Source organism: Oncorhynchus mykiss, chromosome 10 (genome assembly GCF_057628025.1).
Source record: "Oncorhynchus mykiss isolate SJ-2025 chromosome 10, ASM5762802v1, whole genome shotgun sequence".
Lineage (NCBI taxonomy): Eukaryota > Metazoa > Chordata > Actinopteri > Salmoniformes > Salmonidae > Oncorhynchus > Oncorhynchus mykiss.
The window spans coordinates 60,758,007-60,781,218 of NC_143031.1; the positions used below are offsets into that span (position 1 = coordinate 60,758,007).

At 43.6% G+C, this 23,212-nt stretch overlaps 2 protein-coding genes across 45 annotated transcripts; both read right to left on the minus strand.

Moving 5' to 3' along the window:
- Positions 1–7: 7 nt before the first annotated feature.
- On the minus strand, positions 8–13,962 carry LOC110534402 (oxysterol-binding protein 1). 44 transcript variants are annotated; one of them, XM_090187260.1, is made up of 20 exons: positions 13,485–13,883; positions 12,446–12,624; positions 10,404–10,612; positions 9,831–9,999; positions 9,376–9,487; positions 8,929–9,127; positions 8,653–8,767; positions 8,290–8,347; positions 8,006–8,176; positions 7,146–7,391; positions 5,548–5,668; positions 5,345–5,448; positions 4,856–5,136; positions 4,458–4,717; positions 3,526–3,567; positions 3,284–3,331; positions 2,628–2,660; positions 2,504–2,536; positions 2,361–2,399; positions 8–1,999 (listed from the first exon to the last, which is right to left on the minus strand). In XM_090187260.1, the coding sequence occupies exons 2-20, from the start codon at positions 12,580–12,582 to the stop codon at positions 1,857–1,859; spliced, it is 2,520 nt and encodes an 839-aa protein (XP_090043386.1). In that variant the 5' UTR covers positions 12,583–12,624; positions 13,485–13,883; the 3' UTR covers positions 8–1,856. The 44 variants fall into 44 exon arrangements, with proteins under 44 accessions (XP_090043386.1, XP_090043391.1, XP_090043387.1 ...); XM_090187265.1 differs by having other exon boundaries at positions 8,290–8,344; positions 13,735–13,878; XM_090187261.1 differs by having other exon boundaries at positions 13,735–13,878.
- Positions 13,963–20,707: 6,745 nt separating this feature from the next.
- On the minus strand, positions 20,708–22,293 carry LOC149980122 (uncharacterized). The gene has a single exon (XM_090187310.1). The coding sequence runs from the start codon at positions 22,195–22,197 to the stop codon at positions 20,860–20,862; it is 1,338 nt and encodes a 445-aa protein (XP_090043436.1). The 5' UTR covers positions 22,198–22,293; the 3' UTR covers positions 20,708–20,859.
- Positions 22,294–23,212: the final 919 nt, after the last annotated feature.

A 23,212-nucleotide genomic window follows, 5' to 3' on the forward strand; every position in this document is an offset into this window, starting at 1 on the left:
GCAAGTGTGCACTTCTCCAGTCAGGCTTTATTACATCACCCTGTGATGCTGTTATACTCGGTGCCCTGACCAAGATCCATAAGAGAATGAATGAGCTTAAAAAGATGGGGAACTACAACAAATGGAGGGAAGATGAATGGAAAGACAGTGAAAGAACTCAAGACTATATGAACAATACAATGGACATTCAACTCAAGACAGGTCTAGTAAACTAGTTGTACAACACCTGACAATGGTTTTGATGCAGATATTTTTTTTTTCAACTATTGTGGTGTCTTCACAGCAGTGTAACTGGATCAAATGTATTGTACAACGTGTGTGTACGGGGCCAGGGAGTAGGAGAAAAAAGTAATGAAACTAGTTACAATTAATGGAGGACAATCCAGTTCTAGGAGAAACAGTCATGTTCTATTTTACAGAAACAAATGGGAGTTCTCTCTGACCTTAAATACAAATCACCATACTTAGATCTAACTAATCAATATTATTAATAGCACTAATTATTACTTTGATATATACACAAATATTAGCAATGTTCTGTGTCGGTTTTTTCCTCGGTCTCAAAAACATTTTGTAAGTACACTTGAAAATAAAATGTGATTTATCTTATTTTTGGACCTCACACTCAAGCTCACATTCTGTACTAGTTGCACACACACTTCAACTAGAGTAGATTACGAGTAATGCATCCCTATTCATTTATAGTGCACTACTTTTGACCAGGGCCTGGTCAAAAGAAGTGCCCTTTATAGGGAATAGGGTGCCATTTTGGACACTTATTTACTAGACCACTATTCCAATATGTTATGGTTGAGTCTGCTTCATTCACTAACCCTAATAAAAAAAAATAAGGCTACGCTAGATTGTTTTGCTGTTGAAGAGGTGGAAGTCATCTTTGGGATGTAGGACGTAGGAACTGTTAAATAGTATTTTATGACGATACATCCTTCATTTAGCCGATTCCGCTGCTTCGAGAGGGATAACAGGCTCCAAGCCCAAATAGCCACAGCAGAGGAGCTAATGTGATGTCACCGGGTTCTCACACACACACACGTGGGCTCCTGCATTTGTTGCTCACCCCCTTTCTCTCTCTCTCTCAAAAAAAAAAAAAAAAAAAAAAATCACCTCTTAAACAGCATTTGTTTAGCTTTGAAAATCTGGCAGCCTCAAAGCAGACATAAGCACCAACCCATTGCTATTATAACCCCCCTCTTCTCACACAGACATATACTCTCACACAAACTGTTCATGTCCATATCCTTTGGAAGAGGAGCAAGGTAGAGTTAGTGTTTGATATTGTTAAATCGCTAGAATCTATCTGCCCCCAGTCTTTTCCACAGACTAACATAGCAAGAGATGGAGTGGGTGAGAAAGAGAGCAGCAAAGGAAGAAACAGAAGACACAGAGGTCTAGCCAGTGGCAGTGGCTCTAAAGGGAGATATCTAATCATTGTAGTGAAGATGAAGCTTCAGGGGTGACGTTTTCCCTAGCTACAGATCTAGGATCAGCTCGCCCCCCCCCCCCCAATCCTGACCTTAAACATTAGCGGGGGAAATGCAAAACTGACCCCAGATCAGCATCTAGAGGCAACTTGGCCCTACACGGAAGATGAAGGCAGGTCTTTCCCACCTGCCTGGTTGCATTGTCCTACAGGATCTCACCGCCCCTATACACACCATCCCCACAGAGAGTGATAGGGGAGAGGTAAGGGGCATTACAACCCAAAATCTATCCTGAAAGAGGGAGGGTTGGGGTTAAACAGGGTCGATACCCAGTTTGTCCCTTCTTCAATTGGGGGGAAAAGGGTGGCTTGTTCCAAATGCCTGGGTTAGTACAATTCGCTGATCGGGGGGAGCTCAATATATATCTGGGCACATGTCCCAGTTGCCGTGGTCCTTCGCCTCCCAGTAGCCCCCCTTGTAGACGTGCATGGACTCTCCCGTGATGACGTCCTCAGTCCGCTCGAACCACATCGCCTCATAGTTGTCCTGGTGGACGCCTGACGAAAATAACAAGAGAAAAATAAAGACATTTAACCGATTGAAAGAATCATAGGATGTTGAGGACCAGCCCTGGAAGCTTTGGGAAAGGGACTTCTGCATCAAAAACAATTAAAAGGATGAGGTCAGGATGACAAGGACAACATTGCAGCAGTATGGTGGTGTCTAGCTACAATAGTTACCAGAGTTGTCATGTCTAGTGCTACAAGACTTCACACATACGAACGCCGTAAGACTTTGGGAAGTAGTATTTCTCAACCAAGTTATTCTGCAACTACTAGAGCGTCTAAGAGGAAGGAGACACAAACTATAGACAAATAACAGAGGAGAGAGAGAGCGAACAACACTGGTGTTACTTGCTTTTGACCGCAGCTCCATAATGACCTCCCATGTCATCCACTGGGGGGGGGGGGGGCAAGATGGAAAGATATGAGGTATGATATAAAAAAAAAAGGTGTGAGAATGAAATCATGGTGTGTGTGTCCCGAACGATGAATACTTGCTTTGATTCTCTGAGAGGGGCGGACCACGTGAGGCTGCAAAAGGGAAGACTGTCAGATGAGTATGTGAGGGTGTGGATAGAAATAGATAGTGATATAGATAGGAAGAGAGTAGAGGGCTACTTGCTTGGAGTGTGAGGTGGAGAATCGTCGGGGTCCGCTGAAGGGGGAGAGAGGAACATGAATAATTGACAGAAAGGAAATAAATTAAAAGGGGTAAAAGAAAAATAAATGACCTACAACCTAACCAATTAAATCTATTTAATATACGATGATACTTACTGGTGTGGAAAATTAAAGCTAGCCTGCTTTTACTGCGCTACAGAGCGGTTTCCTACCATGGGACATTGCCGCATATCAAAAAATAGTTTTCAAACATTCCACTGTTTAATACTAGAATTCAAAATGTGCATTTCACAGCACAAGAATAAGCCGTTTCTAGGCATAGCCTGGAAATCTGGGTCATATTCACTAGACACCTTAGGTAGAAAAACGTCCAGAAAACAGGAAAGGGACTACCTGAACTTGTCAAATAAGAAACTTGTTTAAAGTTGCAAAACGTTTTGCTAGTGTGCACTAATGAACACGACCCTGGTATTGATTGACTAGCATATTTGCATCACAAGAAAGCTAGCTACCATTTGTCTACATATACACACTAAAACGGAAAGTGCTAGAAGGATCACGTGTCAGAAGGAGAGGGAATAAGAGTGAAAGTGTGGAGAAAGCGAGGGAGTGCTATAAGGACAGAGCGATGGAGGGAGGAAAGTTAGTGGTACTTGCTTTCGTCCGAAGCCTGGCTCACTTCCGTACCAATCTCCACTGCATCGGCTGAACACAGCACAAACCAAGGATGGATGGATGAATAAAGAAAGCGGGATATGATGAGGTGATGGATCGTCAGAGGTATTAAAATACACCTACCTTGTGAAAAGTGGAACGGATTGTGTGTGTGTGTGTGTGTGTGTGTGTGAGTGAGAGAGAGAGTAAAGTGAAACAATAGGGGGAAGAGGAGGAGTACTTGCTTTTCAAAGGCGAGTCAGTGATGAAAGAGTCCTCAATGACAGCTTGGGGGACAGAGAGACAGACACGTGTGAAAGACAGACAGACAGATAGATATATATATATATATACACACACACGAGGAGAAAGGGACAGACAGGCAGACTATGAACACAGACAGCTCTGGGACGACACTCACTTGGTCTTTCCTCAAACCTGCCTCCATCTCTGTGTCCTCTCTCTCTAGCTACAATAGGAAGCCAAAGAGACCAGACTCCTCGCTCAACTTAACGGGGAGTACTTCCTTACTCACAAGAACAAGAATTGGATCTTGCTCCCATCTTGGGCATGTCCCAATAATATCCTCAGCGGTACCGGAGCGCCAAGTCTAGGACCAAAAGGCTCCTCAACAGCTTCTACCCCCAAGCCATAAGACAGCTGAACAATTCATAAAATCGCCACCAGACTATTTACATTGACCCCTCCCCTTTGTACACTGCAGTGACTCGCTGTTTATTATCTACGCATAGTCATTTCACCCCTGCCTACATGTAAAAATTACCTCAACCAACCTGTACCCCTGCACACTGACTCGGTACCGGTAAACCCTGTACATAGCCTCGTTATTGTATTACTTTTGATTATTATTTTTCACTTTAGTCTATTTGGTAAATATTTTCTTAACTCTTCTTGAACTGCACTGTTGGTTAAGGACTCGTAAGTAAGCATTTCACGTTAAGTGAAATTAAGTTTGATTTGAAGTATGCACTTGTTAAGTACTTCAAATATTGGATTGGTGAGGCATGGGTTAGTGGGTGTCTCCACCTTGTTTCTCATACCAGTCATTTCCTTTCAAATAAGTATAGGAAAGTCAACAAGTGGACACTGGGAGGAAGGAGAGATAATTGGGATGTAGCCCTTCTTGCACCTCCTTCCCTCGCCCCCTCTTCCTTACCGTCCTCCGCTACCTCCACCCCTTCTGCCCCCTCCTCGGGCAGGTTGGCTGCACGCTGGGCCTCTCTCTCCCTCTCGCGGCGGACGCTCCTCTGCTTCTCCTCCAGCCGCTGCTTCTCGGCGTTGGCCTCGTCCCACCGGCCCGCCTCCATCAGCTGCTGGTCGGGCCGTCGCCGGCTGTCGGTGGGCGCCACGCCCTCCTCGGACTCGTTGAGCGTCAGCGCCAGTGACGAGAAGTAGTACATAGTCTCCGCTCCCTCGCTGCAGATGGGAGAAAGAGAGCGGATGGGAAATGAGGAGAGAGAGAGAATGGAGGAGGAAGTTGAAGGGACAGAGCAATGGAGAGAGATGCCCCCCCCGCCCGCCCGCCCCACACACACACACACACACTCTACTCACGGTAGTGGGTTCTTCTTCCAGAGCTCCTTGGCTTTGAGCGTCTGGTAGACGGTTTTCTGTTTGCCCTCGGTGCCGTTCTCTCCCTTATTGCTCTGCATCACCCTGGAGAACTCCATCTTCTCATCCCACGTCCCTGACAGCACATAGTGGGCCTTACCCTCCTTGTCGGTCACCACACCAGTCACCTTCCTGGCCACGTCTCTGGAGAAGTAGCTGTACGGGGCGAACTTGAGATGGCAGCAGTCGCCGGTCCGGTGGTTCACCACGTCTATCTCTCCCGACTGAGAAAACCAGAGAGAGCGAGAATGGAATTCTTTAAAAATGTGTCCGTTCACCTAAATAAATCTTGAATGTTTGTTTTTTTATGCTTGGAATTGGTCTAAAATCTCCTAACGTCCATAGTAGGTGCTGCGTGCGTCTATGCCAAAAATTGTGGCGTGATAATGTCACTATAACAGAAATAGCCATCATGTGTGAAATATTTCTTACCTGGTCGATCCACAATTTGCCCACAATGATGTTGTGTACTGTTGTAGTGACTTTCTTCCACGAGTAGTGATTGTTGCTCTTCTCAAACACACATTGGATAGAGCCTGTGGAAGACCATTACACCATAAAAAACTTGGAAAATTCAAACAAAAATATTTGCGTGATGGAGACATTTGGCTGGCAGCCCTCACACACCGCCTTACCCAGAGGCATGATGGAGAGGTATTTTCCCCTGAACTTGCTGGCGAGGGAGATCTCCTGTCGGAGGGTCCAGCCTCTCTCGGAGATGGCATGATGAGCAGCTGCAGGCGGGTGGTGACTCACCTGGATGAAGGAGGATTGGGTAGGGCAATATTACAATTGAGTCACTTAGCACAGTGTTTTGCAAACCCGGTCCTAGGGAACCACAGGTTTCTTTTTAACTGTGCACTAAAACACCCAAATCCACTAATCAATGGCTTGATGATTAGCCAATTTCGTGAGTGTGATATGGTTGCGTAGGGATAAGACAACATATTTAAACAATTTATCTAACTTAGTTTCATACGCGTGGGAGTAAAGAGAGCTGTTGTTTCTCACAGCTGCCACCAGGGGGTGTTTTCCCTCTCAGTAATCCTCCAGAGAATTGAGTACCACAGTATGAGTCATAAAACCCAGAAATGGTTCCAATCGTTTTTTTTTGTTTTTTTTCCCACCATACATTTTTTCAATCTGGGATTTTAGAACTACTTAATATAAGGGTTGTGTTTTGTGTAGGCGTGACGTTTTGATAACCACACAAATCTCTCGGACACGGTAACGTCGCCAATAACAAGCATAGCATTTGGAGAGTCAATTGAGGCAAATCTATTGATAAAACGCACGGCTATCAAAACGCCAGGCCAAGGTAAGCCTACACAGTTAATAAATGTAAAAAAAAATCTGTAAAATTCACAATGTGAAAAATGAATGGTGGAAAAACCACTGGAACCACTTCCGCGGTTTTATAGGTATTACGTGGCGGACTATTGGAACGTGATACAGCAGAAGGGAACGTGTTACAGCACCACAGGTGATGGACAGCGCTGGAACTCCTGACAGTTTATAGAGGTACCACTACCCATAGATGCCCTCTCTGTTAACGTACTGTGGGAATTGTAATGGGAAATTATTTTCCTGTCGACATGGGACTGATATGTAATAAACATGACTGTATGTGCGGGGGGAGACGCAGACAGATGCATTCCCTTGGGGAAGGGAAACAGGAGCCAACCATGTAACGTTTTATCTAATGAAGTTGTCGTCACTTGTTAAGTCTATAATTGTCTGTTGTAACCAAGTACTGATGTTCTACCTTTGACCTGTTAAAACTGACGGTATCAAATGTTACGGTTAATGTTTGACGCCAGGCTCGATTCGAGGACAGAGATAATGTAACTGTGTCACTGTAGCAGCTGTTGTTGGCACTTCCTGCAAGCATCTCGGGCTGGTGTTTACAGAACATTTGATGCTGTGGGATTCATATTTAAGGGCCTTCTCTGCTTTTGTTCTGGAGGGGTCTCCTTGTTGCAACTTGTAATAAACCGGATTGATATGATTAGATTGTTGTGATGTCAACTTGTGGTTAATTGAATGTGTATTGGTTTTAAACACATACAACCACTGTAGATGCAAATATTCTCTCCTACTCTCTCTCTGCCCCTTCCCGCACTTAGCCCCTCACTATTTTAATTTGTAGCCACCCCGCCCCCCCCCCCCCCCCCCCCCCTTCTGTTTTTCCAATTCCCCTCTCTCCCAACCAGTCATTCCCCCCCACCTTTACCTGTTCACACAGTGAACGGTAGCCGCTCTCCCTCAGTCGGTCCAGTTCGTAGGTCTCCCCCAGTAGGGGGTTGAAGGGTTTCCCTGTACGATGGACCGTAGTGGAGTAGGATGATACGGTGAAGGCAGCCACGTAGCACAGCTGCTCCAGAGAGCTCTGGCATTTAGCCGCCTTGTCCAGGAGCTCGTAGTACTCCAAGTCCTCGGACAGACGCTGCAGCATGGAGATGGGCTCGTTGAAGTTCACCTGAGATAAATGGGGAGAAAAGGGGGCGAGGACGAAAGGAAACTTAGAAATGGAAAGGGTTGAGGAAAAATATGTGTAACTGCCAAAATAAAGGAAACATTGACAAAGTGTCTGGGACTCTATTGGAGGGATGCGACACCATTGTTCCACAATTTGGTGGAAAATGCCGTCTCAGGCACCTCTCCAGAATTTCTCATAAATGTTCATTTGGGTAGAGATCTGGTGTCTGAAACACACACACTTTAAAAAAACCCTATGCTCCTTTGAGACCCCTCTTTCAAAGTTAGACCTCTTTTTCTAGCCGTGGTAGCCAAAATACTTAGGAAACTGGCCATTTTTATACATGACCCTAAGCATGATGGGATGTTAATTGCTTAATATATTCAGGAACCATCCTGTGTGGAAGCACCTGCTTTCAATGTACTCTATTCCTCACTTACTCAAGTAGAGTGTTTCCTTTATTTTGGCACTTACCTGTAGATCCATTTCATTCCAGAAAGTTGTTCCCTCCCTTCTGCCCTTCTTCAATACAATGCACAGAGCTAAAAGCAATGGTTAGGGTGTGCTGCAATAGTCTATAGTCACACACACACACACACACGTGTGTTTCTTACAGGCATGGGGATCTTGGAGAGCTCTTTGCCAATGCAGTTCTTCATGATGCTCCAGAGGTTCAGCGAATAGTTGGGCTTGTCTGGGATTTTGGTCCGCCTCTTCCTCACTGGCTCCACCTCCAGGGACTGGGGCGACTCCGGATTGGACCCCAACGACTGCTCGTCACAAAGCTGTGGGTGGCCAATGAAGAGGGCATACGTTTTATTTCAAGGGACATCCTATGTACTGTAAAGCAAGTAATTAAACAAATATTTCAAATTTCAAAACACAGTGACAGACTCACCGATTGGTCATCGATTCCAGTCTCAGCACTGAGACCACTGATGTTACTTCCTGACCTTCTGAGTGGAGGAGAAAGAAACAGATATATAGAAAGAAAGAAGTGCATTTACCAATTACAGTTTTCCTTCTAAAAGCTCAGTTTATTCCTCATAAAATGCCATGCCATTTTATATTGATAAAAATGAGGTTGAGAGAGAGAGAGAAGGAAAGAGAGCGAGAACAGGGATTTAAAAAAAAAAAACATATATATATATATATATATATATATATATAGAATAACAAAAAAGGAAAAGAAAAAAAGAATTAAAAAAGAAAAAAATAATTTTAAAAAATGTTTTAAAAAAAGAGGTAGAGGCGTGCTGACCTATGATACTTGGGGTCGGCCGGTACAGTGATGAACCCTGCCGGGTCCTCCATAGCGTCAAAGAACTCGTTTTCATCATCCTCGTCGCTTGCGTCTCCCTTTGCTGAGCCCAAACCTGAGGGAGAAAATGAAATATTATGAATGACAGTCTGTTGTCGATTCACTGGTTGACTTAACTAGCAGGCTAACAGTCCGTTTGGAGTTAAAGGGGGTTAAAGGTCAGGGGGTCAAGGAGTTAATGTAACAGTTTGTTCGGGGTCAGAGGTGATGCCTTACTCTTGCTGTTCAGGGCAGGGTTGCTCTGGGAGAGGGGCAGTACGGTGGCCCCTCTGAAGGCCCTCTCCAGGTGGTTGTGCTGCTTGGCAAGCTGCTCCAATGTTTCCTCCAGCCTTATCCTCTGGTCCCGCTCCGAATGCAGGGCTTTCTGCCACCGTTTACTGTGGGCCTGGGCCAGCGCTAAGAAGTCTCTGCATGCCTGGGGAGAGAAATGTTAGGGAAACAGAGGAATGTCAGGGAAATCTCAAAGAACCGCTTTAAGAACATTCATACAACACCACAAAGCCTTGTAAATGTTTGTGTGACACTCAAGAAACAGATGGCTCGTACTGTGGGCTTCAGTTAGACCTGCACTATTAGACCTTCACTGTATTCTATGAACAATCGCTTCGTTAACCAGTTCCCTTTGCACACTGTAAAAACAATAACACCAACAACAACACGTACGTTGATCATAGCGTTGGAGGTGATGCGGAACAACGTGGCTCTCTCCGTCACCTGCCGGATCTTGCCATCCGTGTCGCCTCCCAGACGCACCCCCTCCAGCTCTGACAGGGACCTAGGACATGGGGCACAGCCAAGGAGAGTCAGCCAGTCCCTTCAACGCATCCCCCTCAGCCCATCCCTTTCGTATGTAGTACATGTAATTTCTTTATTCACTCAGACTACTCTGCAAACAAGACAAATATCTGGTCCATAACAAAATCTTAGCCCTTACCTGGTCAACCAGTTACTATGTGCTTGTAAGGATAGAACCCAGCAATAGCTTTTTGCATCCATTGATGTGTTCTATGGATGTGAGCAAAGTTATCTTGTTCTATTAATATTGGTGTGTCTATACACGGGGGAATCAACCAGTTGTTGATTGTAAGGTTTGTGAGAGTGATGGGTTGACCCCTGACCTTTGGAGGGCGGAGCCGTGCTTGGCGATGAGGTCGTTGCAGGTGCTCAGGTCTTCCACCTTGCTGCCCAGCGTGCGCAGTGTGGACTGTACCTCTGAGTTAGAGTTACGTGCCCCTCCGCCCTGTCCCGAGGTAGGGGGTGACGTTGGACACTCATCACCAGAGTCATCTGGAGAAGAGAAGAGGCAAAAGAGGAATCTCAAATATATTTGGATTTGTTTAACACTTTTTTGGTTAATACATGATCCCATGTGTAATCTACAATGTAGAAAACAGTAAAAAAAGAAAGAAAGAAAAACCCTGGAATGAGTAGGTGTCCAAACTTTTGACTGGTACTGTATATGAATAAAATATATACATTCTGTCAGAATGATAGCCCACTAATTGGGGGTTATACAGTAAACTGTAATTCTTGAGAATTAAAACATGTTCTCTCTCTCTCTCTCAAAGGAACACATGCAGTATACACTCCACTCAGACACCCTCCTTCCCTTACCCTCTCTCTGTACCCATTAAAGACTGTTCTATACAGACAAATCCCTTCCTCTCCCGCCTCATTTTTCCCTCCCTCACCAGACTCGGCCTGATTACGGACAGCCTTGGCCTTGGCCAGCTCCAGGGCGGTGATCCAGCGCTGCCGCTCCACCTCAGAGCTGGCCTTCAGGTGGTAGGTCTGTGCCCCGCCGTTGGAGATGACAAAGTTGCACGAGTCCTCCACCGCGATGTTGGCCGTGGCCAGGTTGATGGTGCCCCGGCACGTGTGGCCCATCTCCGCCTGGGTCCTGGGGAGAAACAGAGCGAGAAAGTGGAGTGGATTAAACTAGGGTCAACTCCTGAAAAAGTCAACTCGGTAACCAGCTCCAACTCCTGCTTGTACGGCTGGTCCGAAAACAACTTCTAGCCCCCTAACCTGGTTCGCTTCAGTGTTTACGCATCTGAAGGAACCATATAGGAAGCAATACGGCAGAAGCCTCTCTAAGCCTACTGGAAGCCAAGATAAAGACATCACTTTAACTACGCCTACCTGGTTTATTTTGTTCTGCAAACTCCAGAAAGAGGGAAAGAGGCTAGAGAATATGTTCAGATTGAGGCAGCTTTAGGCTAGTTGGAGCAAAATTGAGTAACCTAACTTTGGACAACAATGTTCTCTTCCACATCAATAAAACATTATACATTACATTTAGTAAAGGTCTCTGATTACAGCCAGTTTTAACCAGGAACCATTATGATCACACAAGCAAAGAGGAGGGTGGACCCAATACTCAGAAGCGTGGCAATAAAAACCAGCTGACTGATGGACCAGTGTGGACTATTGGCTATTGTTGCCTAACTTATTTGTTCATATGGAACAAAGGAATCTGTCTAATACAGCTATGCTATCTCAAGAGGCAATATAGCCTAGTGTTGAAAAAAACATTTCATATTGCACCATTTCTGGTTTTGCAATTTTGCATGATTGCAAAAACCCATGTACAAATGTCTCGCTAAATGCACTCTTGGCAAGTTCTTCGAGAGAAAACAACCTTACTTGGAAAAAGACTCAGAGATAGGAACATAAAGTGTGTGAATTGTTGGACGTGCTTATCACCTGACTCTAAATTGTTAGGCAAACAGTACTGTTAACACACACACACACACCGTGCTTGGAGTGGGAGGTGAATGGTACACAGCTACGTCACTAAACAAACACAACTCATATTACACAGCCCAGTGAAGACACGATGACTCTCCCACAGGGCTGAAAACACAATAAGTATTCAGACACACCCCTTTGTTGCAAGCAGAACAGAGAGGAGTCATGCAATATTGTGACACCATTAAAGACTTACACAGGGAATCCATAATGACCTCTAGCTTCAATTTCTTTATGATACCGTGTTCCATAGTCAAAACTCATGATAGGCATATAAAGGAGAGCAAGTTGTATTCATCTTGTAGGGCAGGGGAAATGGGAACGACACAGAGCAAATCACAGCTATAATATAACCGTTTAGTTAGTTCTCCTAGCTAACAAACTAGCTAGCACAGTTTCCTTCACTCCCACCTGCCAAACACTTGCCCTTGCTGTTGTTAACAGAATTGCTGGAAAGCAGTGCCCAACAGGCAGGGGTGAAATACACTGTCTGCTGGTGTGCTAGCTAGCTGCTTATCCCGCATGCTGTGCACCGGAGTCCTAGCTAGCTAACTAACCAGCTAGCTAGAACACAGTGTCCTCCACTCCCGCTTGCCGAACACCGGCCCTCCCCTGCAGGAAAACAGTGCCCGACAGGCAGGGGCGAAGGAAAACGTCTACCATTGTCCTAGCTAGCTACTGACATTGTTGCCCCCCGCCTCTTCTTGTGTGGGGTTTATCAGCGTTTGGCATCCAACGTTATGGTGCATTACCGCCAACTACTGTACAGGAGCACCCTGCCTCCCACCTATGTACCGGAGTCCTAGCTTAATAATGGACCATTAGAAGTATAAAGAGGGGTTCCGGCAGATGCAGGAACCCCCACAAGCAGGAACGCCCTGAATTGCGGGCAGCAAAGATTTCTGGTAACTGTTAGTCTCATCTGTTACAGCAGGTGCAAAGAGGTACTATGTCATGCAACTCCATCTCGCTCCATTCTTACCTGTAGTAGGATAGTAAACCGTTGCTCAAGACGAACCATCGTCGCTGGTAGCCCTTGATGTAATTTGTCCATTTGAATAGCCATCCTTTGTATGTGTCTCCAGCCGGAGTCGGGGTGGGTGCCTTGGGCTCCGACATTATGACAGCCTGAGCCTTCACAGTGGGCTATTAGATTGGGACCTAGGGACATGAAAAGCAGTAAGACAACCTAAAAATTGCAGTGGAAAATCTACAGGACAATTTACCAGCTAACTAATCCATACACACTTGGGATACGTAGAGGTCTAGTAGTAGACCACGTAAAATGTCAGTGTAAAGTCAGAACAGTTTCTACAATCAGCATAACCCAAAGGCCGGTAGACGGCGATATTGAGTCGTTTCGACATCGCCATCTACCGGCCTTTGGGCTCCAATCAGCAGTCAACACCCGATTTCCCCATCAGTGACACTAGCCTCTGTCAAATACCTCGCTTTGGTTAAGTTTATATTGTGTAAATTGATATAGTAAGTGATATCAGCAACTTAGCTAAAACTGGATAAGTTGTTGGAGACCAACTGCTGCTAGTGATGTTAATTAACAAGACTTAGCTTGCTAGCTAGCCTACAAAACTCGGGCTAGATAAGATAGGCTAAGCAGGTAGTTAAGCTAGTTATAGTAGCTAGCTAACGTTAACGGCATAACCAGTCTTGTCGAGGGCAAGACGATAACAGCAATCACGTTACCATCCAAACGTCGGCATAAAGCTAGAGGGATACTAGCTACACAATTTGCAATGACTGTACACTTTACACATTTAGCATCGTCAGTGCAAAATCAACACAAACTCGCTAGCGGCCTAACAACACAGCACAGCCTGGCGCTGAAGTGCAGCATCACACACCGGACTCACGACAATGACAGGCGGATCCACATCGACGCTAGCGACCGTCGACCGAGAGTCGATGCCTTGAGCAGCTAATCATCTCAAGTTTTGCAATAAAAATACACGTATATTATGCTCGTATAGATAGCTAATCAATGATCCACCCAACCAACCAACCTTTATCAGTATGTCGAGGAAAAACTGACGCAATTTCCTTGGGCTTGACAACTTCAACATCCGACTATCAGACTGGACATTTATTTTTGCATTAAAAAAATGAAAGTAACATGGCCAACGTAGCTATCAAGCTACAACCTTTCCCAATCAAAGTTGTCTTCTCCTTAGCATTAAATGTCACGAACACAATTGATTTCAGTTTGTTTACTTTTTTTTATTTTTTTTATTTTTTACAAATATGTCTACCTACCTTGTATCGATGGGCAAGTTCGTTTTACGTGGGCGGGGTGTGCACATTGTAAACCATTCCATTGGTCTATAATGAAATATCCACTCAACCGGGCACCGGTCCATGCAAAACGAACTAGCCCACTCACTGGTACCACCTGTGTGTGCCGCCAGAGACGACAAAGTGCTTTCGCTTCAAAATGTAAACACATAAATAAGAGTCCTCGTTAGAAACCTTTGTCAAGGAAAATACTTACATTTCTCAACGCCGGTGGAACCTTCATATACAGCCATTGGGTGGAGCACTGTGGGTGGGGGTGTATTCCTTACGGAAACAATTTTACGGATTGCCATAACCCCAATCCGGAGATTTTATTGGTGATGAAAAACATCTCACCCTGTATCTTGACCTGTCACACTTGTCTGTGCCATGGGTCCACAGTCTGTTAGCAGCGCCAGCTTCAGTTGACCCCGTAGTGTCCTGTTCTAGTTCTAGGCCCTACTGTATGTCTCATGCCCAGTTAGGCATCAAGTCTCCAGCAGTTTGTGGCCTTAGTAGTAGCTGGCCATGAGTCCCCTGACTTGTCAGGCCCTAGTCCTCCTGTCCTACTAGGGTCTCAACCACCTGACTTGGGGTACCCACCATTCCCTGAACCGGTGGGCCTGCTGTCCACCACCTGCCCTGGATGCCCCTCACACCGGGGAAGCCACACAACCTCACCTCAGAGACCCAGCTTTCTTCATGCTCTGGATCCCTTATAGGCCTTGTTCAGAGCAGAGATCACCTGAATCTGCTCTACCCTGGGAACCATCTCCAGCTGGTAAGGTACTGTGTCAGTTGGATTCTGCTGGAGCCATGTCAACTCTTGCACTAGGAGCCAAACCTCCCCCTTCCTCCCAGTTCAACACCTCATGAGTAAATGTCAGTTGGTCGAGCATTCAGAGGTCAAGACATCAGGTCCGGGAGAGAGAGAGCGAGGTGGGGGGAGAGTGGCAGGGTCGAAACAGCAGGTCCGGGACAAGGTAGCACGTCCAGTGAAAACAGGACACCGCTTACCAGCTGCCACTCAAGTATTATGTCCAGACGCACCTTGACTGGTCCCTTTGTTGCTCTGCCTACATGCCCTGCCATTGCCTGCACCTTTGGTTATAGCCCATTTATTGTTAAGACATCCATGGAAGGGCAGAGAGGCTGAACAACAAAGGGTGTAAACACATAAATAAGAGTCCTCGTTAGAAACCTTTGTAAAGGAAAATACTCTTACATTTCTCAATTGTTGCACACCAGCAGAAGCAGAAAATATTTTGTGTATCTCAGATTGTTCTGGCAATTCTCACATAGAAACTTCATTGAGAGAAAGGATGTTTGACAGGCATTACAGTGCCTTGCGAAAGTATTCGGCCCCCTTGAACTTTGCGACCTTTTGCCACATTTCAGGCTTCAAACATAAAGATATAAAACTGTATCTTTTTGTGAAGAATCAACAACAAGTGGGACACAATCATGAAGTGGAACGACATTTATTGGATATTTCAAACTTTTTTAACAAATCAAAAACTGAAAGATTGGGCGTGCAAAATTATTCAGCCCCTTTACTTTCAGTGCAGCAAACTCTCTCCAGAAGTTCAGTGAGGATCTCTGAATGATCCAATGTTGACCTAAATGACTAATGATGATAAATACAATCCACCTGTGTGTAATCAAGTCTCCGTATAAATGCACCTGCACTGTGATAGTCTCAGAGGTCCGTTAAAAGCGCAGAGAGCATCATGAAGAACAAGGAACACACCAGGCAGGTCCGAGATACTGTTGTGAAGAAGTTTAAAGCCGGATTTGGATACAAAAAGATTTCCCAAGCTTTAAACATCCCAAGGAGCACTGTGCAAGCGATAATATTGAAATGGAAGGAGTATCAGACCACTGCAAATCTACCAAGACCTGGCCGTCCCTCTAAACTTTCAGCTCATACAAGGAGAAGACTGATCAGAGATGCAGCCAAGAGGCCCATGATCACTCTGGATGAACTGCAGAGATCTACAGCTGAGGTGGGAGACTCTGTCCATAGGACAACAACCAGTCGTATATTGCACAAATCTGGCCTTTATGGAAGAGTGGCAAGAAGAAAGCCATTTCTTAAAGATATCCATAAAAAGTGTTGTTTAAAGTTTGCCACAAGCCACCTGGGAGACACACCAAACATGTGGAAGAAGGTGCTCTGGTCAGATGAAACCAAAATTGAACTTTTTGGCAACAATGCAAAACGTTATGTTTGGCGTAAAAGCAACACAGCTCATCACCCTGAACACACCATCCCCACTGTCAAACATGGTGGTGGCAGCATCGTGGTTTGGGCCTGCTTTTCTTCAGCAGGGACAGGGAAGATGGTTAAAATTGATGGGAAGATGGATGGAGCCAAATACAGGACCATTCTGGAAGAAAACCTGATGGAGTCTGCAAAAGACCTGAGACTGGGACGGAGATTTGTCTTCCAACAAGACAATGATCCAAAACATAAAGCAAAATCTACAATGGAATGGTTCAAAAATAAACATATCCAGGTGTTAGAATGGCCAAGTCAAAGTCCAGACCTGAATCCAATCGAGAATCTGTGGAAAGAACTGAAAACTGCTGTTCACAAATGCTCTCCATCCAACCTCACTGAGCTCGAGCTGTTTTGCAAGGAGGAATGGGAAAAAAATTCAGTCTCTCGATTTGCAAAACTGATAGAGACATACCCCAAGCGACTTACAGCTGTAATCGCAGCAAAAGGTGGCGCTACAAAGTATTAACTTAAGGGGGCTGAATAATTTTGCACGCCCAATTTTTCAGTTTTTGATTTGTTAAAAAAGTTTGAAATATCCAATAAATGTCGTTCCACTTCATGATTGTGTCCCACTTGTTGTTGATTCTTCACAAAAAAATACAGTTTTATATCTTTATGTTTGAAGCCTGAAATGTGGCAAAAGGTTGCAAAGTTCAAGGGGGCCGGATACTTTCGCAAGGCACTGTATATTTTTGTATCACCATTTTTTTATTTATTTTTTAAATCATGGTGAAAGTATAAATGTTTGGGCTATTTGTAGACCAATACAATAAAATTAATGTGAAAATCTGTATTTCAGAATCTGTACATATTCCACATGTTAGAGCACACTATAAAGAGTATAATGATGACACCAAGATGTTGTCTGTATCATGTACGGTTCACGGATCATAAGGTCTTACAGGGGGCATGTACACTGTAGGTCTAAAAGGGGCCTAAAATTCCCCCTTTTTTTCCCTTCAAGTTTCTATATGAGAATTGTCAGAAATATCTGATACACAAAATATTTCCCGCTACCGCTGGCATTTTATCGCCCCAAAGGGATGAGGGTGAATTCCACCTTTAGTTAGTGTGTATTTTTGTTGTGTTGAGAAGAGGACCACTCTGTAAGAGACAACTCTCCATAAAGGTACAAAGACAGAAATGTGTGTATCCTCTTCCTCTTGGACCAGAAAAAAATACACGTTTTGCTGTATGAGCATTTCAACTCCTACTTTTTGACAAGCAAACTCACTCTCTCATTCTCGCTCTCCCTCTTTTCACCTTTTCCTCCTTTCCTTCCCTCCTTTCCAGGGTTAATCATAACTCTGGAGACACTGAACTAAATGGGATACCTCCAGTCATCTGGCTTCTGTAGACCCTGGCCCAGACACGGCCTTCATCTCCTTCACTTGTTCTCCCACAACTACCGTGAACAAAAATATAAATGCAACATGTAAAGTGTTGGTCCCATGTTTCATGAGCTGAAATAAAACAACACAGAAATGTTCCAATACGCACAAAAAGCTTATTGCTCAAAAAGGATGTGCACAAATTTGTTAACATTCCTGTTAGTGAGCATTTCTCACTTGCCAAGATAATCAATCCATCTGACAGGTGTGGCATAACAAGAAGCTGACGAAACAGCATGATCATTACACAGGTGCACCTTGTGCTGGGGACAATACAAGTGGTGACAGTGGGGTTATGGCATGGACAGGCATAAAGTACGGACAATGAATACAATTGCATTTTATCGATGGAAATTTGAATGCACAGAGATACCTTGACGAGATCTTGGGGCCCATTGTCGTGCCATTCATCCGCCGCCATCACCTTATGTTTCAGCATGATAATGCACGGCCCCATGTCACAAAGATCTATACATAATTCCTGGAAGCTGAAAATATCCCAGTTCTTCCAGGGCCTGCATACTCACCAGACATTTCACAATTTGAGCATGTTTGGGATGCTCTGGATTGACATGTAGGCAGCGTGTTCCGAATCCCGCCAATATACAGCAACTTCACACAGCCATTGAAGAGGAGTGGGACAACATTTCAAAAGCCACAATCAACAGCCTGATCAACTCTATGCGAAAGAGATGTGTCGCTCTGCATGAGGCAAATGGTGGTCACACCAGAAACTTTATTTTTAAGGTGTCTGTGACCAATTCCCAGTCATGTGAAATTCATAGATTAGTGTCTAATTTATTTAATTAAATTGACTGATTTCCTTCTATGAACTGTAACTCAGTAAAATCTTTGAAATTGTTGCGTGTTGCGTTTATATTTTTGTTCAGTATACATCAAATTCACTGAAAACTGTGAAATGGTGACGCCGCAAAACCTCAAAAGGCGTTTGGCTTCCACCGCTTCTTCAATAACATAGAGGACGGGGATGTCTAAGGTTGCTAACTGCTCCCAGACCAGGATTTACCGTACTAAGAGGTGGGCAGTTTGAATGAACTAGGGTCTGAGAACCACAGACATTATTTTTTGTTACATTTTTTGTTTAAAAAATGTGTTAACTATAATTGTTTTTAAATTGTGTGTGTGAGACATACTGTCAGGTTTATGGTCTGTGTGTGTCGCTTCAAGAGAGAGTGCTTAGCTTCAGAGCTTGAGATTCACTGTAGGGCTGCTATTGAACTCAACCTGAGAATACTTCATTCTTTATTTTCAGAAACATTTTCAGTGCAAACAAGAACACAAACCCTGGCCTCCTGTCTGGCAAAGACCCCCTCCACAGCTGTCAGAGTTCATCTTGGGACTTCACGGGAACATTAATCAAAGCAGATATACCTCTTGAGAAGAGGCCCAAGTTCTACACATTTCTGAAGAAACACTGCAAGCAGGGAGGTTCTATCCCAGCGCCAACTGCGACTTTTCTTAAATGATCAGATGCTACTTAGTCAGCGTAGAAGGAGCCTGACATATAATCTTTTAAAGATGTTGAGGGCAAAGGGCAAAGCATTGAGCACTAAAAAGCATGTTAGTCACACACCTACCAACTCTCCCACTCTTTCTGTGTTTTGGTTTGAAGCAATTATAATAATAGTTATAAGGTGAATGGAATGACGAGACAAAATTGTTAATCTAATCTATTTGGTGTTTATGTATTTATTGATGGATTCATCAATGTATAATTTGTATTTATGTACCTTTGCACTTTGTTGATGACGCTCTATTTCTTATCATATGTCTTATTTCTTATATTTTTCCATAAGGAAACGTTTGCAATAAAAGGATCATATAAAGATTGTGTCTGTGTCAAGGTTATTTTTAATTGAGCTTTAGTAGAAGGGTAACCACAGGTTCATGGTCCTCTAATACACAAACTTAAGCATTTATTTACATAAAATCCTGTTCCCAATGTTATTAAATCATGTTAGTACTTTCTCCCCAGGCCAAGGTCATAAAAACAGGCTTTGGTACACTTAATTTCTTTTGAGCCTAATATCTGATGGTCAAATTCAAAATCTTGAACTTATTTTTTTCTTCTTAAAAATGTTTAACGTTGTGAGAAATTTTGATAAAGGGTCTTGTTTTCAGATCTTTCACTTCCTGCCACAGTTTTTTTTTTAAATGGTCTTTCCCCAACCATTTCACCTGCAACAGTTGTGTGTGTTTGTGAATTCAGGATTGGCTACTAATGGCAAAGTTAATGGAGTACAAGTGTTCTGATGGGAGTGGGAGGGAAGTAGCTGTCATTTGTCTGTAATGGTTTATGCTCTTAAAAAATATATATGTTAGATCAGCATCTGGGGATAATTTAATCCTACTCCATACAACCCTCAGCTGCAGAGATAATGCTACTTCACAGCACCATGAGGCGACAAATTAACAGTGATACGTCTTGTGGTTATTTCAAGTGAATAGAGATACCGTGGATTGCTTGCAGATTCCATCTCTAGACTCTGAGGTCTCGAGTTTCCATCATTGTTATTAAAGGCCTAGTGCGGTCAAAACGGTGATTTGCCTGTGTTGTATATATCGCCACACTATGAGGTTGGAATAATAAATAAAAATAGTGATATTGCCCTTTTAGTGTAAAAGCTGTTTGAAAACATCAGCTGAAATTTCAGCCTGTGCTGGTGGGATGAAGTCTTGGCCTGCCTGGTGACATCACTAGTTAATAGACCAATAAGAAAGATATTTCTAAACCTTTCTGCTAACAGTTTGTTTTCAGTTTTCCCCTCCCCACTCAGATCACTCCCACACAGTCTTAGCAAAAATTATTGCCTGAGAAATTGGTCTTTGCTAAGCTATTTTTGTTAATCTTTGACCATTTTAAATGAAAACAACAAGAGTAAGGTACTTAATTGTTACGCAGAAATGATTTGATATTGAGATCAAAACGGCTACATTGGGCCTTTAAATCTAGACTCGAGAACATAATAGAACAGTGGTCCTAATGTCATTCCTGGGGGACCCACAGGGAGTGCACATTTTTGTTTTATTGGAGCACTATTATACATGTTCATAATAAAATGCTTTATTAGTTCATTAGTAGTTAAAAAAAAAGTTTTACAAAATGTTGAACGTATCAATAACATCAGTCTCACCATTCTCTCAATCACCTTAAGAGACCAGGAAACTCCTGTTTCTAACGTGAAAACATCCACACCATACTTTGAACAACAGCCTGTACTGTACTGTTTCATCATTATTCAAATAAAAGCAGACATGATTTACATAGAACATTTTACTAAATTAAATGGAATCACATATCAATGTATTTGAAACCTACAAGATGAATGACCCAGAGCTGCTTTGTTTTCTTAACAGTCTTGTCCATATCCTGCTTCTTATTCTCATCTCCTGACAGAAGATCTTGGTGTTTTAATTGTCTTTCTTCTTTCCACTATCTTCCTGTTTTCTTTCTTTGTGGATGAACAGCATATGCCTGTTGAGGTTAACCTTGTAATTGAAGCTTTTTCCACATTCTCCACATTTAAATGGTTTCTCTTCCATGTGAATCATTATATGTTTGGTTAAGTCACTCTTTTGCTTGAAGCTTTTCCCACAGTCACCACAGGTAAATGGTTTCTCTTCCGTGTGAGTCAGTAAATGAGAAGTTAGGTTCCTTTTCCTGTTGAAGCTTTTCCCACAGTCACCACAGCTAAATGGTTTTTCTCCTGTATGATTCTGGATATGGTCAATGAGGGTCTCCTTGCGATTGAAGCCTTTCCCACAGTACCCACAATGAAATGGTTTTTCTCCTGTGTGAATCATTTTATGTCTGTTCAGGGTCTGCCTGCGAGTAAAACTTTTCCCGCAGTCACCACAACAAAATGGTTTCTCCCCTTTCGTCTTTCCATTTTCGCACTGTGTTCCTTCTTTGTGGACAAGCAGTATATGCCTGTTAAGAGTAAGCTTGCGATTGAAACTTTTTCCACAGTCACCACAGTTAAATGGTTTCTCTCCCGTGTGAATCACTATATGTTTGGTTAGTTCTCCCTTCAGCTGAAATCGGTTCCCACAGTCTCCACAGCTAAATGGTTTCGCCTCTGAATGAATCCTCGAGTGCATCTTCAGTCGGCCAACCTGAGTGAAGCATTTGCCACAGTCAAGGCAGCAATGAGGTTTTTTAGACGTGGTGCTGCTTTTTGTATGTTTCCTCAATGGTGGGCTGCTGTCAAGTCCTAATGGGTCGCTGCTTATGGCCGAGCTGTGGCTGGAGGTATTACCTTCATTATCTAGAGGGTTACACAAACTGTCAAGACCCTTTATGTGAGCCACAGTGCCAAAAGGGTCGTGATCCAACAGTTTAAAGTCACTACCCCTGTCCTCCACGGTCTGGGGAAGATCACATTCACTTTTCACACAAGGAGGAGTGAATATGAACTCTATGGTGTCCGTCTCCAGGCCTTGAAGCTGTCCTACCTCCTGACTGGTCCAGATTTCCTCCTGTTCCTCTTTAATCTGTGTGAGCGCTGGTTTCTCCTGACTCAAACTGGGACTCCACTCCTGCTCACAGTGCTGCTGCTCAGGGGTTTCTTCCTCTTTTATCTCTGTTGTGATCCGCAGAAGTCTCCGTAGCTGGTCATTCTCCTCTTTAGATCGGGAAATTTCCTCCTGGTACTTGGCTACCACTTTCTCTACAACGTCAAAAATCTCCACAGCAGCCACTGTTAAACGTTCATTAACAAATACACTCAAAGACTGGAGTTTAGCCATTTTCAGAAGACTGCGAATTCGGTATTAAGTTTCGTGGCTTCCTTGGTCGACACAATGACTGATCGATATCAAAACAAACTCGCTTCCAAATCGATTTCCGTGTTTTCTTCTTCTTTTATTCTTTCAGCGGGTACCGAGTCCAGAAAAGGAAAATAGCGCCACCAGCTGGATGGAGTTCTGAGCTGCAATAGGTGATATGGTGAGTGTGAACCAAGAACCGGATAGAGCCCCACGGTGTAAGTCTATAATACCCATGAAACCTAACGATCAAACAGTGAAATGGTTCTAATCGTTTTCCATCATTCATTTTTCACATAGGGAATTTTAGAAACACTTCAAATTAGAGCTGTGTTTTGTGTAGGCTTACCCTAGCGTGACGTTTTGATAACCGTGTAAATCTCTCTCGGACAAGGATACTTTTAACAATATATTCGGCTTTATTTACTCTGATTTGAAAAAACCCAAATTAACATCAAAGTAGACATTATGCAAGACTACAAATCCCTGCAAGCTCCTGCACATCATCTGTAGCTGACATATTTGCTAACAGCTATTGTGTCAGTTGAAAACTTGCACAAGACATTTCACAGAATATTCCATTTAAAGAAATGTTGCCAATTTATTCATCACTAAATTTAGCTAACATTAGATAGTTAATCCAGAGATTCTTACCTTTGCCTCAATTTGTCAGTCTCGTCCATATCATCATGGCATTTGTAGTTCTTTATGATAGCGCATTTGCAGCTAATTCGCATGACATTTTTAAGGGGGTAAATACAAGTGAATATATTGATAAAAGTCACCTTGTCCTAGGGAGATTTACACAGTTATCAAAACGTCACACCAGGGTAAACCGACACGAAACACAGTCCTTATTTTGTGTTTCTAAAGTCCACTATGGGGAAAATGTATGTTGGAAAAACTATTTCATTGTTTGACTGCTTTGTTTTATGAGTACAATGACTCATACTGTACTCTATGGGGCAGTGGTCACCAACCGGTCGATTGCAATCAA

Excerpts from the sequence above, each read along its gene's own strand:
- LOC110534402 (XM_090187260.1), bottom strand. The coding sequence starts at position 12,582 with ATGTCGGAGCCCAAGGCACCCACCCCGACTCCGGCTGGAGACACATAC. Across the intron at positions 10,613-12,445 it reads GGTTTACTATCCTACTACAG|GACCCAGGCGGAGATGGGCC; the intron begins GTAAGAATGGAG and ends GTTTCTCCCCAG. Across the intron at positions 8,768-8,928 it reads CCCTGCCCTGAACAGCAAGA|GTTTGGGCTCAGCAAAGGGA; the intron begins GTAAGGCATCAC and ends TTTCTCCCTCAG.
- LOC149980122 (XM_090187310.1), bottom strand. The coding sequence starts at position 22,197 with ATGGCTAAACTCCAGTCTTTGAGTGTATTTGTTAATGAACGTTTAACA.